This window comes from Culex quinquefasciatus, chromosome 1 (assembly GCF_015732765.1).
Source record: "Culex quinquefasciatus strain JHB chromosome 1, VPISU_Cqui_1.0_pri_paternal, whole genome shotgun sequence".
Classification (NCBI taxonomy): domain Eukaryota; kingdom Metazoa; phylum Arthropoda; class Insecta; order Diptera; family Culicidae; genus Culex; species Culex quinquefasciatus.
The window spans coordinates 77,275,628-77,298,151 of NC_051861.1; the positions used below are offsets into that span (position 1 = coordinate 77,275,628).

Here is a 22,524-nt window from a genome sequence, read left to right on the forward strand (position 1 = left end):
GAACTTACTTCCACTTTTCATTTGATGTAATAAAATATTGTCTTATTTTACAGTGCTACCATTTATTACCGAAAGAAAATACAAAAAAAAAACGATAAGACAAAGAGACTCGGTTCCCTATACCTTCTCTACTTCCCGCTCAGTTTCTGCTTGGTCGACTACCACTTGGAACGTTCTTCCAACGATTTCGACATCGACAGGCCCCCTTTCCGCGACCAACTTGATGAGTTTCACTTACCAACTGCTTTGCTGTTCTAGATTTGTTAACACTTACTGACAAAACCTCGCATTTAGATTTTTAATGAAAATGGAATGAAGCACCTGAAAACAATCCAAGGGAAGCATGGAGCAATAATGTTAAGAATCACTATTTTAAGTATTGCTGAACTGCCAAATAAGAGGGCAACCGGTCTAATCAATGTCTTGTACAGGGTTAGCTTCGTGTCGGGTTGCACTCAATCAGATGTCAAGGTTATCCATAATCCAAAGGCGCGATTCGTAGAGTGGATACGAATGTGGATCTCTAGGCTGGTGTCGTTGCCGGCCGTTACCAGTGATCAGTAGTACACGAACTCGCTCACCTCCCCCAGCACATCGCCATCCATAGCTAAAGGGGTGTGGCATTCTAGATTAGCCGTGTTATGCCTAAATTAGTGTTCAGTTTAGGTAAACGAAGATAAGCGTGTGAGCGGGAGTGAGTCAGTCTGTGTACGAAGATGGACGAATAAAGCGGTGTGTGTGTGTGTGTGTGCAACCAACCAAACGGGACCACGCGGTCGCTTCTTACAAATTGAGTTGTTTCCATGTATTTTAGATTTTAAATCCTATACATGCAAATAACTCGCATAGGCATTTGGTAGGTGTTAGCTCTGCCGAGCTTCGGTGACCCATTTCTACGCAGGCTAGCCGTGCGCGAGGTACTTCAGCTAGAATCGACAAGCCCCGCCCCAAAGAACGTTTGCATCAATCGAATTCAAACGTTATTTAGCACTTCCGAGTCCTTGTCAAATGGACAAAGACCCAGCACGTATATAGTTTGTAGTAGTAGTATTCCTAATTCTACCAATCCAAAGGACGGGGGATCGAACCCCGGTTCGAGCGACTTTGATGTTTCGTTCATGAAATTCATCTTTCCTGATCTTTCTCGTTTGGAGCAGATGGGAATCGAACCCAGTATCATTCGCTTACAAAGCGAACACCGTAGCCAGTCAGTAACGGCTGCTCCATATTTCCAATTGGAAGTTTCTCACCCGAAAAGCAGCATCATCCGTCAAACCGGCAGCGATTACATTCACTATTTCGTCACGAATCCGGCGACTTCTCAAGCCGCCTGCATTTTGATCAGAAATCGAGCCGCCAATCTCAGCAAACGTTGCCTACTCCCGCCCTCTTCACTCACTACTCAACTTTTTCAACATTTTCCTCAGCAATTTTCACAACTTTACAACAATAAAAACATGGAAAATACACCCATTTTCTCTTGAAGGCCACCTCCTGTATCGGCAGAAATTTCTGACCAAAATGCAACAAATGGCTCCAAAAAACTCCGTTCGGTTACCGAGATTTCTCCTCAAAGTGTCACTTCTTCACAACACCCAAATCACATGAAAAAATATGTCTTAATTCTTGTACCACTCAAAACACTAAACTAGCGAAAGAACTTCTCACGGAACTGTCCCGCCGGAAAATCTAAAAATCGCGAACCGTAAAACGTCACGATGAAAAATTCAAAACCGAAGATGGACGAATAAAGCGGTGCGTTGAAAACCGCATTATTGTGTTTTATTACAAGCTTGAGAATATCACATTGGCGATCCTGCCATGATGATTTTTCCCTTGTTTTGTGAAGAAGAGTAGTGATTCAATCTATAATGTTGTGTTTTGTGTTAAAGGAGAAAATTTGTACATTTTCATGCGTGAGTTATGTTTTGTTTTCGTTTGGTTGGTGGCTTGGTTGGAGGAGCTCTTAGGTTGGCCCAGTGCGTGATTGGAGTCCGACAGGAGCCCGACGTTTATGAGACATCGTCGGTCGAATTTCATTCAGCGAGGAAGAATGAGTGGTTGCGGAGGAGGAAGGCGTTGATAACAGGTGGGAGCCGTGTCGAGCTGTGTTTGGTAGCAGTGAAGGAGGTTTGAGGAGTCGACGCTTGAAGAGGTGAACGGGTAAAAGAGACAACTAGGGTAGGGTGTACTAAGGCTAAGGAGTGAAAGGGGATTTTTCTTTGATTGAGCTGGAAGTTGTTCTATTGTGGTTTAGTGTTTTGCGGTCGGTTTCCTTATGGGGTCGTTGGAGGCGGCCGACGAAATAGGCGGCGGGCCAGATACGGGCAAGGAAAGTGTCAAAACCTCTCCCCCCTCATTTCGTCTCACCATCCAGCTGCAGCTGTGTTGGTAAACAAACAAAGCGCGCGGTCGCATGATGGCAGCATCGAGCAGGCCCTAGAGGTGTTCATGTTGTTAGAAAGAAACTATTTTTCAAGAAAAATAATACATTTTAAGCTGAATTAAAGGTTTGCATGAGCAATCGAACAATTATTACTGATGTTGGAGAAGTGATTTGGGACCAATGTTTTTAGTCCATGAATTGAACATTTACACGCCAAATGGGAATCCCTAGGCCTCTCCACCACCGTTTCCAATGACCGTGACAAAATGCTAAAAATCCAGCTATCAGATAAATCCACAATATTTATGAGCAATAATTTAAAAAAAAATGGTTTGTATTTCTAACATTATTTGCCAGTCAGGATGAAAAATTCTAAATTATGTCATGTAAACGTAATATGTCATTTATTGTTGTATTAGGTAGGACAACCTGTTAGTGTGCATTTCAGATCAAGGAAGAACCGAGTCAAGAAGAAACTATACGAAAATTATACGGAAAAAAATGGAATTTGTCTTGGCAGAAATCAATTAAGTCAATTAATTGGTGACGAAGCATTATTTGAAGTTAAAGTTCTATATCTACACATTTTTAAAATGTGAAATGGAGGGATTGTGAGAGTTATAAAAAAAACATTTAGCGATTGGATTGGAAAAAAAGATACATAACAAGATTTTAATTAGAAATAGATATGCTTCGATTTTTTTTTAATCATTCTCAGAGATGAAAAAATGAAGCAGCTGATAGGTACGATTCATTGAAAGTTAGTATGAAGGGGAAAAGTCAGTAAAATTAGATAAAAGGAACCTGAAAAGAGAAGTTTTATTTTACTGCCAATGTTAACTAATAAATATGAAAGGGTCACATAAATAATTGCGCCAAGTTGTTTTATTACAGGTTTATCTAAAAATAGTTTGTTTTTCTATCTTCGAATAAAGGATGAAAGTATTCCAACTGTTCTGGTCAAGTAATGTACAAATTACCGATTTAGATTTTTACGATGAAATTCGATTAGATTCGATGGGAGAACTATAAGAACAATAAATGGGCTAGAAGTACAGTTCGGTTATACTGTTTAAGGAAGTTTCACAAGAAAGCACAGACAAAGCATGGAAAAAACGAGAGTGGTAGTTAAAAAAAAAACAATGTTGAATTTCTAGTAGTTGGGTCAAGTTTGACCCATTTCCAACTATAACCAAAGTGTTTTTGAAAGTTAAGAATGGAAGTCTTGGTCGAAAAAAAAATGCAATTGGTTTAAAAAAGTTGAGTCGGGTTAGGTTTATGACTAGCAAACAAAGAATTGAAAAAGAAAGTGGATTCAGCCCATAACCTGTTTGGAAAAAGGGTTGCTGACAGTTGAGTCGGGTTCAGCCCAAGACCAACTTAAACTAAAATGTGTTTGAACAGAGGAGTCGGGTTTAGCCCATGACCTTCTTAGAAAAAAAAGAGTTGCTGATAGTTGAGCCGGGTTTAGCCCATGACCAACTTAAACTAACGTGTTTGGAAAAAGAAGGTGGGTTTAGCCCGTGGCCAGCGAAAGCCAAAAGTGTTGAGTCGGGATTAGCCCAAGACCAACTTCAAACTAAAATGTGTTTGAAAAGAGGAGTCGGGTTTAGCCCATGACCTTCATAAAAAAGAGTTGCTGATAGTTGAGCCGGGTTTAGCCCATGACCAACTTAAACTAAAGTGTGTTTACAAAGCGGAGTCGGGGTTAGCCGATGATCTTTAAAAAAAAGAGTTACTGATAGTTGAGCCGGGTTTAGCCCATGACCTGCTTGGAAAAAAAAAAGTTGCTGACAATTGAGTCGGGTTTAGGCCATGACCAACTCAGATTAAAATTTGTTTGGAAAAAGAAGGTGGGTCCATGGCCAGCGGAATCCAAAAGAATTGAGATGGCTTTAGCCAAAGGTTAACAGAAGTAGAAAGTGTTATGGAAAGATGAGTCTGGTTAAACTTATGGCCAAATATCTTGAACAGGTTTATGTAAAATAGTGACATATTTGATCCATAGCAAACAACTGTTTAATAGTTGAATGAAACTTTTTTAGGATAATCACAAGACATGCAGCCAAAGAATGTTGTTCAGAGTAATATACAATTTGTTTTAAATTAATAATCATAGGATAGAAAATGAATGAATAGTATAGCTGAAAGCTATATAAGATCACCAAAGCATCAGAATAAATTATTCAGTAACTGCAGTCAGATTTTGAGCTTTTCGATACGGTTCAGCTGTGTTTTATCGTTCGAGTTTGTTGAAGTGATTCTTCAAGGTAGTTTTTAAATTTTATGTTAATAATAAATCAGGACACTGATTTGATTGAAATCAAGATTGACAAATAAAATAAATCACCCTAAGGTACCTGTACGAAAAAAAAAAATATTTTTAATGAAATCAAGATTGACAAATAAAATAAATCACCCTAAGGTACCTGTACGAAAAAAATGGAAGAACAGAGGAAAAAACATGTAACATACACATGAATTATTTTCTTTGTGAACAAAACTTATTGGATAAAATGGTTCCATATTGCAGAGAGGTATTGTACAAAACAAAATATATCTTGATTGTGACACATTCACAATTGGGTACCAAAATTAAGCTCTAACTGCTGATTTAATTTATTATAACGATAAAGTTTATTTTTCTGAGTACATTTACCCTTTGTACGACCACAAAGGGATAGAAATGGAAAGTTGATCCATCGTAAACAAAATTTGTCTTGTTCCTTTTTATTTGTGTTAAAGTAAAAAAAAAGTGTTCATAAATTACTCTAAGCGTGTTTTAACCGTTGTACATAAACATTTCCGTTGGGCTTTAGGTCCCTATTGGCAGTATCATTGAAACGTAAGGCAAAATAAATGGCTGACATGATAGAAAGATGGTTAAACGTGTTTCAACATTTTCGGAAAAGGAGAGACATGGTACCCGAGTTGGCTCTACTGTGTTGGTTGTGTATTAAGAATGGCAATAAAGAAGAGTTTTTGTTATTGGTCGAGTAGGAGATAGTAAAAGATAAATAGCAATTTGTCTTGCCTTGGTAGAGTCGCTGTTAAGCAGATGAACAAACAATCCAAAGGTCGTCAGTTTGAATCCCGGGGTGGATGGTGTAAAAAGAGGTTTGCAATTGCCTCAACAATCAAACCTTCGGACACCAAGTTTCGAGTAGGAATCTCGCAATAGAGAACGCCAAGTTAATGCTGTTGAGCGAACAACCTGTTTTTTTTTTGCTTTTAGAAATTTGTATAATGTAGGAATCTGAACATCATTTTACTTGTACCTGGATGAATATGTCAAGTTTAAAATACAAACGATAGTTCTTTATTATTTTTAATGTAAATAGTTTCCTAGTTCCCACAAGGAGAGCACCCTTGAAGAGTATGAGTGCTGGCATTTACAACGCGGATTCAGTTCAATTTTTACTCAACTAATGGTAACATACCATAAGTCGCCTTCCCAAAGGCGCCGTGATAAGGTCCAGCTCGTGATGATGCGCTACCTTCTCTTCACTGAGAAATCGACTTCAGATGATGATTAGGATTATATATAGGATGGTTATTATTGTAAGGGATTTCAAAGATAGCATTAGAAAAAGTTTTTAAAATACTATGTTCATTTAGCTCTATGGTAAATGTATAATTTGAAGAAATATAAAATAAACTGTTTGTGGGTAAGCCTGATCAAAGTAAACAAAAGGAATTAGGGAAATACAGGCAAACTGTAGGGATTTGCAATTGTTAGCACTATCAGAAGATTTCATGAAAATTATGAAATAAGTTTAGTACTTTATGGTATAAGTTGCTGAATTTGATTTAGATCACTGTTCGGTTAATATTATGTTTCCGTTTGTGGTTTGCTTTTCTCTGTTTTTTTCTCGTTTTGTTTTTTTTTTTCTTTTTAGCGGTAGCAGAGGATGAGGGAAGAACAGAAGAATCAATCGTTTGGAATTCAAAGAACTGATGATGACTACCGGAGGGACCGAAAGCTGTGTACATCACTTCTACGATACGATTCAGCAATAACCTAGAATTAAGAGTTACAATACAAGTGATAGTTTTTATGTTATCATTCATTCATAATTTATCGAAGGGGAGGATGTGGCATTCTAGATTAGCCGTGTTATGCCTAAATTAGTGTTCAGTTTAGGTAAACGAAGATAAGCGTGTGAGCGGGAGTGAGTCAGTCTGTGTACGAAGATGGACGAATAAAGCGGTGCGTTGAAAACCGCATTATTGTGTTTTATTACAAGCTTGAGAATATCACAAGGGTGAGTCTTGGGGGGCAATGCCCTTCGAGCCTCCCTCCCATGTACTTTGTTTGCGTCGTATTCATGGCCAATCCAATCCGTCTTGCGTCGAGCCGGTTTCAACCCTTTTCACCGTCTTTAGGTCTCTCGCTATTGTATCAATGTCGTCCGTAAGTAGTTGGATTGTCCTGTTGCATTATCACGATCCTCTATCCAGCGCTTCTTTAACTTGAAGACCGTTTTCTGCTGTTTCAGCGATTGTTTGTATCGCGCTACGTTCTCCTCGGCTATTAGCTTCACCGCATAAGCTGCGTTCTTCTCGTCGAGTAGCAGCTGGCACTCCTCATCGAACCAGCGCTGTTTCCTGTTTTTTTCGCTGTTGGCTTGGTAGGCTCGCTTCCATCTGCTGCTCGAAGACAGCCGTGTCTTGCAGCCGCTCAGTGTTAAACGGCAGTGGATATTCACACCTCGATACGTGCGGATATTCCGTGTTTCCGAGAAAAATCAGCCGTCGATTTGTGTTTTCGTTCGTTGGTTAGGTGATGTCCAAGCTTTGTGGATTTCTGCCCGGGGGAAAACGTGCTTCGTACCACTATAGCGTAGGAAGCTGCGATATTGATGCACCGCTGGCCGTTGCTGTTCATGACGGTTTACATCTTCTCGCTTTCCTTGTGGGCGTCCATATCTCCGATGACGATCTTGACGTCCCTCTGCGGGCAGCTGTGGAACTTCTGTGGTGAAGTTGGTTCAAATCATGGATTATCAACATTAAAAAATTTTTGAGTGTCAGCTCGATTTGTCACACCATCTAGGGGAACCATACCCTTTTCAGCCTATTTCTATTATCGGTCTATCAGCACTTTGATCATGAATTACAGCTTTCATAAAGTGTTTTGACCTCGGTTTTGACTGTTCCAAAGCAGGCTTGCCACATGTACAGATATTCTGGGCACAGACCAAACACTCAATCAAGTATAACTTTAAAGAAAAATATTTTTATCAAAAACTGAACAAGCAAAAAGATGCAAAAAATGTTTATCTTTTTAGTGTAGTTTACAAAAACTACTCAAATGTATGTTAATTGTAAAAATAATTATTTTTAGTGTTTGGTCTGTGCCCAGAATATCTGGACGTGTGGCAAGCCTGTTCCAAAGTAATAAATAGCTCAAATCTAGATTAAATTTTCAAGACATGGGTTTCTTAAGGGTTTCCTATGCAGATAGGACCTTTTGAAAATTTAATCTAGAAATAAAAGTGAGCAAGCAACTCTCCATTGTTGATAAATACATCTGAAAATGTTGATTTAATAGCAGAAAATGGCAAAAGTGAAGAAAATTTGCCGAACGACTAAAAGTGATTAAAATGGGTATATTTCCCCTACTTTGGTTGGGGAAGGTGGGGCAAGAGGAACAATCGCTCGTACGGCCGTATTTTTTACAATTTTTGATTATTTCCAGTATGAGGAATTGTTGCTAGCGGAAAGGGGGCCTGCCAAAACGACGTAAACGCCACGGGGCATAAGATTTAATAAAGTTTTTTTTTCAAAACCTTTGTTTTCTTATAATATTTGGAAAGTACAAATAAGGCTTAGGGTTCGTTTTTGGTTCGTTTTAAGGTTCATTTTATCAAACTGCTATTTTTCCTAGATCAGTAGTGCCCTACAAATGACTTGCACCTAGTATAAAGTATGATTTAAACTTTTGGTTTTTTTTTTCGTTGAGAGCTTTTAAAAAATCTTGTTCAGGTAGGGCAAATGTACCATATGGATTTTGAGTATGGAATAAAATAGAGTCCATACTAAATACAGTGATATTATGAAAATTTCCTTTTTTTCATCAAAGCAATAATATTTTTTTTCGTAAAAACGATCTAATTTTTTGCAAAATATTATTATTTATTTTAAAAATGAAAGAAACGTTTCAAAATTGTTTCAAATACATTCTAATCTGATGTATCTAAGTGATAACAATTCAATTGTTACCAAATTAACACATTGTTTCATGCATTGCTCTTCATGCCGTTCGTCTTGCCCCACTAGTTGAGTAGAACGTACGGAAAATCAAAATTTTTAAAATCGTTTTTTTAGATTAAAAAACATGATTTTTAAAAACTGTCAAAGTCTTAGTCAAGACCTGGAATAAGATGATTATAAAAAATCCGACAGATTTTTAACGTTTTTGATGGGTTATAACGAGCATTTCCTTAGCTTGTTACACTTGCCCCACTTTCCCTACTACAAAAGATACTTAATAATTATTATCATAGTATGTATTGACGCAACCTAGGACGCAACAGAACAAATCCAGAGTTTTTTTAATAGGTCCTATAAACATATATATGTTAATGTTTTTTCCAGAGTGTTTTTTGAAAAGGTCCTATAAGCTATTGTCTTTTATAATATGAATATCAAGCAAAACAATGTAAAAGGGCCGAAGCCGAAGTGTAAACAAAGAGCCTATCCTGCTCGCGTCAGTTGATGTTTACATTAGGAACGAGCAGGATAGGCTCTTTGTTTACACTTCGGCTTCGGTCCTTTACATTGTTTTGCTTGATATGAGTACACTCAACCTCCGGTGGTTGGTCACTTTTTCGTTTGACACTTTTTAGTTTGTACCCCGTTGGTTGGTCAAAGTCAAACTAAAAGTGACTAACTGTCACTTTTACACGGCGCTCAAGCACACTATCAAAACAAACGTTCAGTCTTGCGATCAGTAGTGTGTGTGAACCTAGGTGTGAACTCCGTGTAAAAGGGATGCCATACTAAAAGTGACCCCGTTAGTTTGACAACAGTTGGTGTCAAACCATCGGGGTTTGAGTGTACACTTTTTAAAGTGGACCGGGCTTTGGGTTCACCTTTCGTTTTCACCTCATCATCTTGGGCGTTGAAACGGCGGAAACTGCAAGAAAATTGTGTCCCGACTGCAGCAAACAGACGCTGTCAGACGCTAGATCAGACTTTTGATCAAAACAAACGCGCCCGCAGCGCCCTCGCAGCGACTTTGCAGCGAAGCTTGAATAAACAAACCATAAAATGGCGTCGTCAGACCCGAAAGGAGGGCTGCTGAGCACCCAAACAGAAAAGCCAAATCATTACACGTAAGTAGCGGTTTTGCGGTCCAAAAGTGGTCCCAACTTGTAGCTCGGGTTGAGGCGCGTCCGGAGATGTATAAATGTGCAGTTTTCGTTGCAGATACCTGAAGGAATTTCGTGTGGAACAGTGTCCGTCGTTTCTGCAGCATAAATGCAACCAGCACCGACCCTTCATCTGTTTCAATTGGCACTTTATGAATCAGCGACGCCGTCGGCCAGTGCGTAGACGCGACGGTTCGTTCAACTACAGTGCGGACAACTATTGCACCAAGTACGACGAAACGACCGGAATCTGCCCGGACGGAGATGAGTAAGTATCCGCGGGGCCAGATTTTTCAAAGGTTTTTGCGTATTTGCTTGCGCTGGAAGTGAGCGAAAAAAAGTTCTTTCTCCTCTCCGCTCCCCGTCTCACTCTGTCCTTTATCCCACCATCATGGGTGCTGGAAGCGCGAGGCGGCCAACAGAGATCCGAGAGGGCCATGAAGAACAAAATGCCATCACCACAACGCGATCTGTGTGTGTACGTGCGTTGATGATTGTATGTGACAGCGTGCATCTGGTGGTCGTGTGCGAGAGCGGGACGCAGCGATCAAAATATTTTTGTTTTTACACCTCTGGTGCGCGCTCTCTCGCTTTTGTTGCCTTGCATAATAGCCGCCCCGCGCGTTGTTTTACGTCGGATCGTGCGTGAGTGTTTGTGTGCGTGGCAAAATTACTGCGAGGTGCGCGCATGTGTTGGTGGTGTTGTGACAGTGTGTATTTACTACAGGTGTAAGTGCGAGCACAGTGGGCCAGGAGGGTGGTGGAATGTGGACAGAATTATGAGTGATTCAAATTGGATTGTGTTTTTTTTTGTAATTCATTGTGTATTGGGAACGGAAACTATTCAGTGAGAACTTAACACCAAACTAAGGGAAGAGCATGTATTTCCATCAGGCGCCTAATGATGACTCATCAGCACTTCGACGTTCGGTTACAGCTTCTAAAAAGTGTTTTCAATGGAATAGAAATAGTGATTGGCTTAATAGGAAGTGAACAAACCTTTACTTTTTTTATGAGGTCCTATAAACAATAATCTGCGATTTTTTCATTAGGCCTCATAAACATAAGGCTTTCTAGGCCCAGTGAAAAAAATATAATTTAACTCAAAAATGACGAACTCCTCGTCACAGTGTCCTGATGCAAACAATGATCGAGCTGTAGCTGTCACAGCCCTGCGAAGTATGTTGGCTGACATATCGGGCAGTCAGTCAAATAAACCAGCTAGAAGTCGCTAGACAAAAAAAAATTGTTAGAAAGAGATAGGAAACCTGATGCAAACAAACGTCCAGCTGTCATGTAAACATACTTTGAATGTGTTGGTAAATTTCTGACTAGAAAGCCTTATATAAGGCTGGATTTTCATGGATTGTGCAACGACATCGAGAGCACGAGCATCGAACCAACTCGATGCTCGTGGCTTGCGTTACTTCATTTAGCTTAGACACAACCCCAAAATCGACTTTCCGGAATAAGGAACACTTGCATGCAAGTTAACGAAGGATGGACAGATGACAGATTCAAACGTAAACAAAGCAGCATTGCGTGGCGATTGGAATTCCAGAACAACTTTTGAAATAAGCTGATGTTGTTCAATAAATCTTTTTCAAAAAGGCGTATGATTAGACTAGCGCATAATTTAACTAAACAAAGCAGCATTGCGTGCCGATCGGAACTACAGAACAACTTTTGAAATAAGCTGATGTTGTTCAATAAATCTTTTTCAAAAAGGCGCATGATTAGACTAGCGCATAATTAAATTAAATAAACCCTTTTGCCTCATGTTCGTTGCGAAAAATCATGCAAAAAAGATGAGAGATAACTGAGGTTTTGCAGCGCGACTGTGTTTCAAATGTAGGTGGCGCCAAAATGAGGTTACTTGCCAAAAATCGTGTTTCTTTCTGCTGGATTGAAGAACAAAATTGCTTATTTCTCATGGTTCCCTGCATCAATCTTAATGAAACTGGTTGCAAAAGACGAGAACATTTTTTGGGCGCGCAGAAATATTTGACTTTTTCTAAAAAAAAAACATGTTTTGGGACACTTAAAATTATTTTCCCCGTTTATATCAATGAAATAAACAGTTTTATAATTGATAACAGATGTGTTTACGTATATTCAACAATTTTTATTGATTTTGACAGACTTTCTTACCAAATAGTCCAAATTACTATCTTTTCTAAATTTACAGTTTACTCATAGAAAAATCAAACAAATATTGGAAAGTTGTACACCAAATTGTTGGAAATATTTTTTCTCATCCGAATCCGGCATAAGTTTAATAAAAATGTTGATTATGAAGGAAAAAACACATTTTTTCAAAAAAAAATCATAGGTTTACGCTATTTGTTCATTGGTGGCGACATGTGTCTTTTAGCTTAGCTGCAAATTCTCTATAGAGTGGACTAAAAATTGGAAAAATTTCAGGAATTTCAAAAAATTAAGTAATTTAACAAATTTTAGAAATTAAAAAATAATTCAAGAAATATGAGAAATTAAAGAAATAATTTAGTGATTTAGAAAATTGAGGAAATTTAAGAAATTAAAAGAATAAAGAAATTTAAGGAATTAAAAGAATAAATGAAATTTTAGAAATTTTTAAAAAATTAAGAAATTTTAGAAATTATAGAAATTTTAGAAATTTTAGAAATTTTAGAAATTTTAGAAATTTTAGAAATTTTAGAAATTTTAGAAATTTTAGAAATTTTAGAAATTTTAGAAATTTTAGAAATTTTAGAAATTTTAGAAATTTTAGAAATTTTAGAAATTTTAGAAATTTTAGAAATTTTAGAAATTTTAGAAATTTTAGAAATTTTAGAAATTTTAGAAATTTTAGAAATTTTAGAAATTTTAGAAATTTTAGAAATTTTAGAAATTTTAAAAATTTTAGAAATTTTAGAAATTTTAGAAATTTTAGAAATTTTAGAAATTTTAGAAATTTTAGAAATTTTAGAAATTTTAGAAATTTTAGAAATTTTAGAAATTTTAGAAATTTTAGAAATTTTAGAAATTTTAGAAATTTTAGAAATTTTAGAAATTTTAGAAATTTTAGAAATTTTAGAAATTTTAGAAATTTTAGAAATTTTAGAAATTTTAGAAATTTTAGAAATTTTAGAAATTTTAGAAATTTTAGAAATTTTAGAAATTTTAGAAATTTTAGAAATTTTAGAAATTTTAGAAATTTTAGAAATTTTAGAAATTTTAGAAATTTTAGAAATTTTAGAAATTTTAGAAATTTTAGAAATTTTAGAAATTTTAGAAATTTTAGAAATTTTAGAAATTTTAGAAATTTTAGAAATTTTAGAAATTTTAGAAATTTTAGAAATTTTAGAAATTTTAGAAATTTTAGAAATTTTAGAAATTTTAGAAATTTTAGAAATTTTAGAAATTTTAGAAATTTTAGAAATTTAAAATTTTTTAACAAATTTTAAAAATTTAAGAAATTTAAGATATTTAGGTAATTATAAATATTAAGAAATTAAAGGAATTGAAGAAATTAAAGTAAGTAAAGACATATTATATATTTTTTTATATTTTAGAAATTATAAAATTTTTTGAAAACTTTAAAATTTTAGAAAACTTTGAAATTTTAGAATACTTTGAAATTTTAAAAAACTTTGTAAATTTATAAGTTTAAGAAAATTTTATTTTTTTTTTAGAAATTTTGGAATTTAAGAAATTTAAGCAAAATTTAGGCAAGCAATCCGTCCACGGCACGGCACGGTGCACGGCATCCTCCTGCAAAACAATGCCCAGAAATCCGGCCACCGGTGGACGGATTCCTCCTGCAAAACAATGCCCCGAAATCCAACCACCGGTGGACTAGTTCCTCTTGTCACCTTGGCCAGGCAATCCGTCCACCGGTGGACGAATACCTCCTGCAAAACAATGCCCTGAAATTCGTCCACCGGTGGACGGATTCCTCCTGCAAAACAATGCACCGAAATCCAACCACCGGTGGACAAGTTCCTCTTGTCAACTTGGCCAGGCGATCCGTCCACTGGTGAACGGATTCCTCCTGCAAAACAATGCCCTGAAATCCGACCACCGGTGGACGGATTCCTCCGGTAAAACAATGCTCCGAAATCCAACCACCGGTGGATGGATTCCTCCTGCAAAACAATGTCCACCATTTCACCATGCAAAATCAGCTGTTTTGATTGTTGACAAGGTCTGGTTTGACAGATAGATTTGTTTCGTCAAGTTTCATTCCCATCCCGTACCAAGCGTTTCAAAGCGTTATTTAGGTTTGTGTCTAGGGTGCCGCTGAGGTAGCAAAAAGGCACTGAACGAGCATCGAGTTTCAATGCACGGACATTTTAGCAAAGCATGGTCGTGAGTATGCTTTCGATGTCAGTCGTCTAAAGATGCTCGTGCATCGAAAATGAAAAGTCGGAAAATCGCATTTTCGCAACTTTCCGGCGATGGGTATGTGTTTGTTTGTGCTTATACTACCATAAAATATCAATCCAAACCATTTTGCGATTTAACCTGATTGATAAAAATGAGTTTTCGGCAAAATATGACCACGAGCATCGAAAGCCGTTTTCGATGTCGGTCATCGAAAAATCCATGAAAATCCACCCTAAGACACAATAGGACCTTTTCAAAAAAAAAAAAAAAAAAAGCTCGATATGTAAACATTGATTGTATCCATATCCATCAACATTTCATAAAGCCATTAGGCAAATTGATCCGCAAAAAAAAACAATTTAAGAATTTTAAACTTGCTGCAAAAATACAAGTCAGACCAAAGTCAAATGAAGGATAACAATGTCATAAATGTCATATCGAGTGTAAAGATTGAAATAATTTTTAGATACAAGTTGAATGCGTAACAAATAGAGACATTGTTACATGAACCGAATCAATATCAGGAAAATTGTCCACCTTTAGTAGCGCTGTGCACGTGCAGCACGTAAAGCAACAGCATGACGAAGAAAACGCGCGCGTCATCGCCATCTTTGATATTTCATAATCTTTGTTTAGATTGCTTGCAGTTTGTATTTTTGGCCGTGCTGATTAGCGAATTTTCGGCAGGAAGTGCAATAATAAAAGCTGAGTTTTTTTTTCTTCTTTGAAAACGTTAACCGAAATCGATGGATGAAGTAATTTTGCGCAGTTTTACACGCGCTATCGCCAAACAAGAACCACAATTTGTAGGGTAGGCAGAAGGGTGGTGGCATGAGAGGGAGGTGGAAAATGGTTTTATGTTTTTGTTTATGATTCTTTGTCCGACGAACTGGCCTGCTTGGTGCCAGAGAGTTGTTTTTCTTTGTGTTTGCATCATCAAGGTGGCCGAAAAGTGAGAGTGAGTGTGCGCGTCGACGCCGCCACTTCATTCATGAGAATGTTTAATGCTGGCTTTACGCACACACTCACACAAGCAGGCCCTGGCTGCCAATAACATTGCAACGAGTGTGTGTTGTTGTGTCGCCCCCCGCACACACAAACCACCTCTTCTAATCAGATTCTGGTTGGCACATTGAGATAGGCGTGGATTATTGTATTTGTCTAACTGGAATTAATTTGTTTGTAAAAGCTTTCAACATGTGCGCAACAAGTTTGCGTAAAATTTAAACCTCTTTTGCTTTTGAAGGTCAGCTGTGCAACATTTAATTCATTCGTAACGAAAGCTTGTTACTTTACATTTTTTCATTAGACCTAGGTCAAGTCAAATTTGATTCTGACTTTTTTTCAACGCTTTCGTAAAATCATGACCAAAAATAAGCAACAATATTAAACTTTGACAATCTCGTGCTTCTGCTTGAAAAAAGGCATGTTAAGTTATCTAAAACATGTCTACAGCTGATTTTTATTAAAAAATGATTATTTTGTACAAATATTTTTTAATTGTATGAGCAGTGAAATACAAAAAAAAAGGCAAAATTATTGCTAGCAAAATTACACCTTTTACTAAAATCGATCAGATAAGCCTTTGCAAAGAAAAAGATTTTTGAATATTCAATTTAATTGTTGTAAGGATAGCTGCCCAAATTATATGAAGATTGGAGATTATTTAAACAACAGATTTTGTGAAACTGTTGATAGAAACTTGTTTGCTCACTAGGGTTGTACAAATCCAGGCTTACTCGGGGATACCCTCTGAAATCAAAGATCGACCCATTACTAGGCTTTATTTAAATCTGAGCTCATTCTGACCACGGGAACCCCTTCCTCAAGTCCTTGAAGTTTGTATGGGAAAATCGTCAAAATGTATGGAGAAAAGCAAATGTTTTAGTTTTTAATCTGTGGAAGGCGCAATAACTATCCAATTGTTACCAAGGGAATGATGGAAAGAGAGGAATCACAAATCCGTATAAATAATTTCAAGATTTTTCAGGTGTAAACCGAAAACGCGATCTAAAATTTAAATGGAAGAATAAGGCTTTTAACTGCTTATTTAATTGTCGGTGTACAGGACGCCGCACTGTTTAATCATTTTCTGACGTACATTCAATTTTGCAGTCCAAACCCAAATTTTCTTTTCTTGATTTGTGTGCACCTAAGTCGAAGACCAAGATTGTTTACTTTTTGCTCTTTGGTCTGACAGTCTTGGTCTGACAGATTTGGTCTGTCAGTTTTATCATGGATTTTGGTTTGGTCTAGGCGAGGGATAGGACACAGCACCTTCATGATTGTTACCAATTCTCAGAACTAAGATCTTCATTACATTTGGAAAAACTTCACCAAAAACACATTTTTTGGGTTTTTTGCTGAAAAATATAGCTTCCGAAAATGAAATTAATGCGCCTTCCACACGTTAAAAAACTGAAACAGTTGATTTTCTCCATACTTTGACGATTTTCCCCATACAAAATTCAAGGACTCAGAGGGACATCAGGGGACAGCCCCGAGGAAGCCCTGATTTGGACCACCCTATTGCTCACTTCTTATTGAGATACTTATCACTCCATTTCAGTTGAAAACGTTTTTTAAGAGCTGTAATTGAACGTCAAAGTGCTGATATGGTAACATTAGAGCGACGATGGAGTTAAATGGTATCCCCTTACTCAAAATATTCAAATCTCATTTAAAACTCAGAGGCTGAGCGCCAGCTCCTGTTACGCCCAATCGGGCTCATTTTTTGGATTTTGGTTCAGTTCACCCACCGGAAAAGCCCCTGAATGCCCGCAAAAAAGTAATTTTGTTACATCTTAAATATAGACATCGCAGTCTTACAATGTGCCTCTGGCTGAGAAAGCTTATATTTTAACTTCCACGAGCAATTTTTGTTGTTGAAGTTTTTTTCTAACTTGTTTTTTATGTCTTTCACTTCCATCTCATGCTGATCTGCGTTTCAAAGATTTTTTTTTGTAATTTTTCCATCTCTTGCCAAATTGATTGATTTTTTAATTATTAAAGTTTAAACTATAGCACAATCAAATATCATAATTGAAAGCATCTCCAAATATCTTTTAGGTTATAAGAAATACTAATAAAATTAATTGAATTGAATAATTTGATCAGTTCAAATAAATTTTTAACCACTGTTCGTTGGCTCCGGTACCACTGTGCGTCTTTTGGAAGACTCTTGCAGTGGACAAAAATCACATGTTTTTTCTATGTGTTAGTTTTAGATACGGTTTGCAGCATTTTGTATTGGTGTGCAGCGGAGCCGTACTGAAATTGTTTATGAGTTTCACTGACGACTGATGGAACAAACTTTTATTTTGCTACGCAATAAGATAACATTAAAGGGAAAGAAATAGATTGAATCAGGGTTACCTGTCGGAAGGCAATTTTGGACATAAAAAGGCATTATGTATTTTGGAAACTGCGACTTAAGATTGCGTTGCATGTTGATGTATTACTATCTGGAACATAATCATGACTCAATTCGCTTAATAAGCTGTTAGCAAGCAAATTTCTGTTAAAAATCTGCAAAATAATTTGTTTGAATAGTGAGAATCAGCTAAATGGATTTTGACAAAATTCTTAACCAGCCAAAGATCTGAGAATTTTGCTTATACTTATAAATATGAGTTAATATTTATGAATCATGCATAAACAAAGGACATTTCAGATTCACAAATCCTCCAAAAAGCATTAGCAATTCAGATCGATTCGCAACGATGATGCATTGCTTACGGTGGAGTTGAGGATTCTCTCCTTCTATTTAAGCTTCTGACTAATGCTCATACTGTCGACGGTCTGTCGTGTGGGGCCTGGCCCAAATGAAAGCGAAAACGAACGGCGTAGAATATCGTCATAAAAGACGCACACGAAACAGCGTTGTTGTTTTTCTACAACCGATGTTTTGGGCCGACTGCGCGCTGTGCTGCTGCTGTTATTCAAACACACGTCCTACAATCGTTTTCATTTTCTACACACAATTTTGGCAAACAAACTGGCCGCGTATTGGTGCTGGTGGTTTTGGCAGAGGCTTTTCGCTTTTTCATTTGAATGGCCTTCGGTCAAGTTCAAGTTTACTGCACGCGATTACGTATTAGAGAATGGTCGGTGTGTGTTGGACATTTTGGAATTTTGGAAGCGCAATTTTTTGGCGATATGTGTGCAAGATAAGCCGATTGAATTTGCATGATTCGTTTGAGTTAGTATTTAGTTTATTGCGATTTTTGTACCACAATGAAATTTGCAAAGTTTTTTTTTGTACTGTAGAGTTTCATATTTTTTTTATAAAAGCTATCTAAGTTAATTTTAATTTGAGAATTGTACATACAAACTTTTTCGTTGGGAAAAAACCTTTCAAAACTCCCATTTTAAGCAAAATAACAAGTACCGTAAACTGGGGTGACTTTGACAGCCCGTTGTGACTTTGATAGGTTTTTCAATTGCCCGTCAAATTAATATCTAAACATTTTTGAGAAATTTGAGTTTGCAGGCATTAAGAGATAGCTTATTATCGAACATATATGCAAAAATGTTACTGTTACATTGGATGTATCAAAATTAGTGGCCAAATCAAATTTCTATCAATGTCACCCTGGGCTATTAAAGTTACCCCAGTTTACGGTACCTTAAGTCCTCTATCTTTTCTGGCCTGATGGGTCATATATGACTCAAATATCAACATTTCTAAAACTAGCCTATAATTTTCGTACACAGAAAAAAATCAATTCTCGTAATCGTGAATTAAGTTCATTTGCACTATAAACGTGGTTCTCGCATTCGTGAATTTATTTCACGATTTCGAGAATTGATTTTTGTCAGTGTATGGTCATAAGAATAATTTTCCCATCATTAACTAAAAATTTTTTTTTTTTGAAATTCTGGCCTGAAAGGGTTAACCCGTAATTACATTGCTATGATCTGATTTTTTCAGTTATTATTTAAACGGGAAGACTTGTCTAAAGATTTATATTTTCAAAACAAGTACTCTGCCCATGTTCGCATAAATCTCGGGTGAGTTTTCAAAAAGCCGTAAAAGCCACGGTGACCTCTGACACTAATTTTCGTTTTTCTCGAAAATGAAACAAAATTTCATTTATTTCAAGTATGGGGCACTTGAAGGACGTGTAGATGAACCATCTCGAGCATTTTTGATATTGGTTTTTTGTAAGTAGGTCGAATACCGATGCAAAAAGGACTTTGTTTACCAATGGCTCTTACGGCTTTTTGGAAACTAATCCGAGAAATGTTCAATATGCATTTTTTGTAGTGGGTTAGATACTGGAATAGATTCCTATTCTGTGGGGACCATCCACAAACCACGTGGACACTTTTTTTTTAATCTCAATGGCCCTTATTAAGTACAACATTTCTTCCGAAGACACCATTATTTGGCTAGGACGTCAAATAAAGGAGTTGTCAATTTATTCCACTTAATTTTGCCGTTCCGAACACTGTGGAATGCTCATTCCGAAAACCGTACATTCCATTCACTTTTGAGATTCAATTCTAGAGTAAATTTTCAAAACAACCTATGAGTTATGGGTTAATAACATATTATGCAGATAGGACCTTTTGAAAATTTAATTTAGAATTGAGAGTAACCTTGATCGGGCTGGTATGCGAACATTTTGATGAACTATGAAGAAAATGTTAAAATATAAGGACATCACACATCAGGACGGTTTTGCCTTCCTCACCTTACTGGGGGAAGGCTATAAAATCACTCGAAAATGAACTTCTTAATTTAACCTCTAAGACCCACCTTTAGGGGAGAGTGGGGAGACTTGATCCCCTTTTTTTGTATCGCACATAACTCTGTCAATTTCTCACAAAACTATAAACTTTTTGCATGAATTGAAAGCTTAAACATTCAACTATGTTTGGCTGATAAGGGTATTTCACCAGATAAACTCTTCGAATCATGCCAAGCGTTTTAAAAAAATATTTTAAACCGACATGTTGGGGGTAATTTGATCCCCCTTTCAACATTTTTAAGAAATCTTAAGCAAAATGTTTCTTATTCATCCAAACTTTTAATTTTCTATAAGTTACAGCAATTTCACATTAAACCTGTACGTTTTGTTCAAAATATAACAAGTTATGCATGCAAAATAATTAAAAACTTAAAATTTTCTTTTTAGACCAAAATTGAGCATGTTTACAAAAGCTGGTAATTTTTGTTTACAAAACTTTTGAAAAATGGTTCAAACTGCAGTAAGTTATGTACAACTATACTAAAGGAAACTATGTATGAAAACCCAGCTCAATTAATTAATCTTGAGGCTGATTCCAGTGACTGTAAAAATGCAGGGATCAAGTCTCCCTAAACGCACTTTTTTAAGCAACTGATTGTTAAAATAGTATGACGATAAATTTAACGTCAAATGCGTAAGGGTTTTGGAGTTGATATGTTTATCCAGAGGCGACTCGTCCACCTGTTCAACCTGTTCATTGAACAGGTAGCCAATTTCAAGCGGACAATTTTTTTTAAGTACCACGGTGCTTTTTAAATTAGCAACATACAATAATTGTTTATTACAATTTTTGTTTGAATATACGGTAACAAAATCAACTCCCAATGTTCAGCAGCGCTGCATGCACCGAAAAAGCTTTGGCCCGCCACCCTTCACTCTTTACCTCTCTTTACAACCCACCAATACTAAAGCGAGCCAGCCTAGCGGGCCACGCGCAAATGCTCGTCGCGTTCAACACCGACCCCCTGAACGTCGGGGAAAAAATCTCCATACAGAAAAAAATCAACACATGTGAAGAGCTTCCTATTCATACGCAGCGGCAGTATCGATGTGTTGGTAAATATGGTTCAATCTGAGAGCGTGAACTGACAGCATTTTTGGGAAAGAGCGAAATGCCACCCCCAGGCCCCAGCCGACTTAGCTCGCTCAGCTCTCCAGGGAGCTGCATGCAAAAAGGTAAACAAGCCAGCGCGTTGACAGCACGTTGAGAGCATGAATAAATGAGAGAGCGCGAGAGCACCACAGATATTGCTCTATATTTGGCGCACTTTTAGGCATCAGGCTGTTTTGCGCAGACTGGTGATGGCTTGTTTTAAAACTGGAATGTTCAACTGCGCGCGTTGAACCTCTTCGATCTTCTTGGTTACTAGTGGATTCTTGCTCTACTGGAAAGTGATGTAATGTTAAGTTAAGATAGTGTGATTGATAGATTGAATTGAAACAAAAAAGTACTGTGCTTTTTTCAAGATCGGGACACATGAGAAGAATTATGACAGTAGATTCAACCATGATCGTTATTTTATTATTCGGATGGTTCTATTTAAAGCGGATGCAGTCCTAAAAAAGTTAAAGATTTGAAACCATTAAATGCTCCAAAAATGACTGTGTTTATTCAGACTGTAGTCCCGGTTCACTCTAGTTGAATATATTATTATCAAATATTGTAGCATGAATTTGTTCTGAAAACTTTTTTTCACTGATGCTAAAAACAAATATTTTAATTAACTCGGATTCATGTCAATATAGTTTCGTTTATAACATCAAAAGCCCTTCTTTTTATTTGGAAATTGAATTTCAAAACCATAAGGACATAACAGTGAGTAAATTCAATTCTCTAAAAATTTGACAAAGGATTAAAAGCGATATGACCTGGTTCTAATAAGTATAGAGTAAAATGTCAATTTAATTTTTGAATAGTAACCAAGTTAGCTCAATATTAGTTGGGCTTAAAAAGCCCAACAAACAGTTTTCTTTTGTTAAGGATGTGCTATTTTTTCTAACATCCTGATAAATAGTTGTAAAATTCAGTATAATATTCAATAACTTCAGTTGAATTTCGATAAGGATGGCAGAGCGATTGCTCTATTTTTCCACATTCCCCACGCCAATGATTAAGTAAGTCTTAAAAATACATTTTAACGAGATAAAACCGTCCTAATCATAATTTTAATTAATTATTTACATAAACAGAAAATTATAATATTATAAAAATAATAAAACGTAAAAATAAAAGCCTTTGGAAAGAAAAAAGCTTAAAAAACATTTTTTAACATTGAACAGGTACTTCATTCGGGCACGAGTCGCCTCTGTGTTTATCAATCAATTCATGCATGGTGTCGATTTCTGGAAAAGTCAGGGAAAACCTGGAATTGTCAGGGAATTTTATTTGACCTGGAAAAGTCAGGGAAAGTCAGGGAATTCAAAGCTGGGTCAGGGAATTTTGATGATCTTGTTGTTGTTTATATTACTACAAAATTTCATTTCTTTTTGTAAATTCGCCCTTGATGATGTATTTGAATGTCTTCCAGGCCAAACTTTGCAATATTGATAATATTTATTTTTTTATATTGGTCAGTCCGGAAGGAACGTGAAACTCCATATAAAAAAGGTTATGAAAAGGGTCACGAAAAAAAAGGAACAGCAACGAAAAATTGCA

General features: G+C 36.6%; 1 protein-coding gene across 4 annotated transcripts in view; it reads left to right on the forward strand.

The window, feature by feature from the left end:
• The first annotated feature begins 9,616 nt into the window (after positions 1–9,616).
• LOC6038483 (RING finger protein unkempt) overlaps positions 9,617–22,524 on the forward strand; it is a 40,342-nt gene continuing 27,434 nt past the window's right edge. The window contains exons 1-2 of one of the 4 annotated variants that reach the window (XM_038252623.1): positions 9,617–9,726; positions 9,821–10,030. In XM_038252623.1, coding sequence (XP_038108551.1) covers positions 9,662–9,726; positions 9,821–10,030 — 275 coding nt within the window. In that variant the 5' untranslated portion in view covers positions 9,617–9,661. Of the gene's footprint in view, positions 9,727–9,808; positions 10,031–22,524 lie in introns of all 4 variants that reach the window. The other 3 variants (XM_038252752.1, XM_038252678.1, XM_038252820.1) reach the window with 3 other exon arrangements.